Genomic DNA, 1,824 nt, shown 5'->3' on the forward strand with positions numbered 1-1,824 from the left:
AAATCCTGATTGAAGAATCACTTTAAATTAGACATAACACTTGAAAGGGTGAAAGGGGAGACAGAGATAGGAGGAAAGAACAGTTATAAAGTGTTTCCAAGGATTTAAAGATTAACTTAGAATGGGAGGGACAAAACAAGCAATGACAGACTGGACGGAGACAGAAGTGAACAGTGGTAGACAGCAGGGTGTAAGTGAAAGATTAGGAGGGAACAGAGATGCCAAGCATAGGCAGTATCTGAGTATGTGGTAAAAGTAAGGAGACACAGAAGAGAAGAGACTAGCACAGGAGGAGGCGCATCTAAGTTTATATAAGAAGGATCTGCAAACATGGGGTCAGTGCTAAACATACCCTTTTCCATGTGGATGTTGTCACTCTGGGCTATGTTACCCCTGGTATTTCTTGACCCTGAAGTGAACTCTCTACGATCTCAGGAGCCACAGACGTACCTGGATGTTAGTTCTCTCCGTCGCAGACTGTCTTCTGGCACTCGACCTTACAGCCTCTCTCTGTCTCCAATGGATTACCACTATTCTCCTAAACCAAAGCATCTTCGGACCCCCCGTCTTCTTCGTCTCCTGGGGTCATCATTTGACCCATTTTGGATGTCTGTAGAAAAACCTTCAGCTAATGGCACCACTAGCCAGCTGTCGATACTCAGCCAAGACCTTTATGATGGCGGTAGCCGTTACCGCAAGAAACTTGTTCAGGAGGCTGAATCCCTTGACTTTGGATCAATGAAGCTGCCTAAAGATCTGTCTGCAAATGCTAGTCAAACTGTGGAGAATGAATTACGCAGATGGCTGGTGCAGAGGGCCAGCTGTCAGCTAACCTCTACTTGGGTGGACCTTGGCCCCATTTTCTGGCCACGATGGGTACGGCACACGGACTGTGATGGAGGAAACACTGCCTGCTCTTGGCCGCCCGGTATGGCATGCAGACAGGCACAGCTTACACAGATTAAATTGCTAGCCTGGCACTGCTGGACACAGGAAGCTGGCACTAACTGGGCACCACAGCAATGCACCTGGAGGCAAGTGCCCTATCCAGTGGTTGCAGCATGCAAGTGTACCTGCAGGTGAAATGAAAGCACTATAGAAAGTGGGGAGCCTACCTAATCCAGAAATACCTTTTCACATTAGTTCTTAGAATAAACTGAGATATAAATCCCATTTCAATATCTGGTTGCCTTTGGAAATTTATCTGTTTTGTTCCGTCAATTAAAGAGATAAATGCATACATGTATCTAACCTGATTCATTTAGGAATGTAAACTTCATTTTTCTCAGTGACATGCATTAGGATATACAACTGTAGTATAACATGATTATATAAATAGGTAAAATTCGGAAGCGTTACCTAGAAGTCCAGAGGGGATAGTTTTGTGTGGGTTTGAGTACACTAGTTGTGGAACCGGCACAACAAGCCTGAGATATACAGACTGGGATAAGTGTGAAGGACGCAGGGGAACCCAAACATTCTTAAAAATAAATAGACCACAGCAGGAAAGTCTATCAATACACAAATATATAAAAGATACACTGCTATGTAACAGGTGTAGATATATATTATATACATACTGTATTTCAACATGTGTACACATGCATGTAAATATCTTTACACATGCATAAATACATCAGTGTATGCATTATATGCACATAAAAACGTTCCTTATTTGTGTGTATCTATAACTTTATTCAGCAAAACATTAATATTGTTATGTGTAATACATTTTTATTGGACATTTTAATTATTAACACACGTGTGTGAGAATGATTAAGGGCAAGGCTTTTGAAACATTACTAATACTGGGAACAGTAAAAA

General features: G+C 41.9%; 1 protein-coding gene across 1 annotated transcript; it reads left to right on the plus strand.

Annotated features, from left to right (window-relative positions):
- Nucleotides 1-330: 330 nt before the first annotated feature.
- Nucleotides 331-1,186, plus strand: LOC128500913 (noggin-like). Its single transcript, XM_053470284.1, has one exon. The coding sequence runs from the start codon at nt 331-333 to the stop codon at nt 1,081-1,083; it is 753 nt and encodes a 250-aa protein (XP_053326259.1). The 3' UTR covers nt 1,084-1,186.
- Nucleotides 1,187-1,824: the final 638 nt, after the last annotated feature.

The sequence above is a fragment of the Spea bombifrons genome, chromosome 6 (assembly GCF_027358695.1).
Source record: "Spea bombifrons isolate aSpeBom1 chromosome 6, aSpeBom1.2.pri, whole genome shotgun sequence".
NCBI lineage: Eukaryota > Metazoa > Chordata > Amphibia > Anura > Pelobatidae > Spea > Spea bombifrons.

Excerpts from the sequence above, each read along its gene's own strand:
- LOC128500913 (XM_053470284.1), top strand. The coding sequence starts at position 331 with ATGGGGTCAGTGCTAAACATACCCTTTTCCATGTGGATGTTGTCACTC.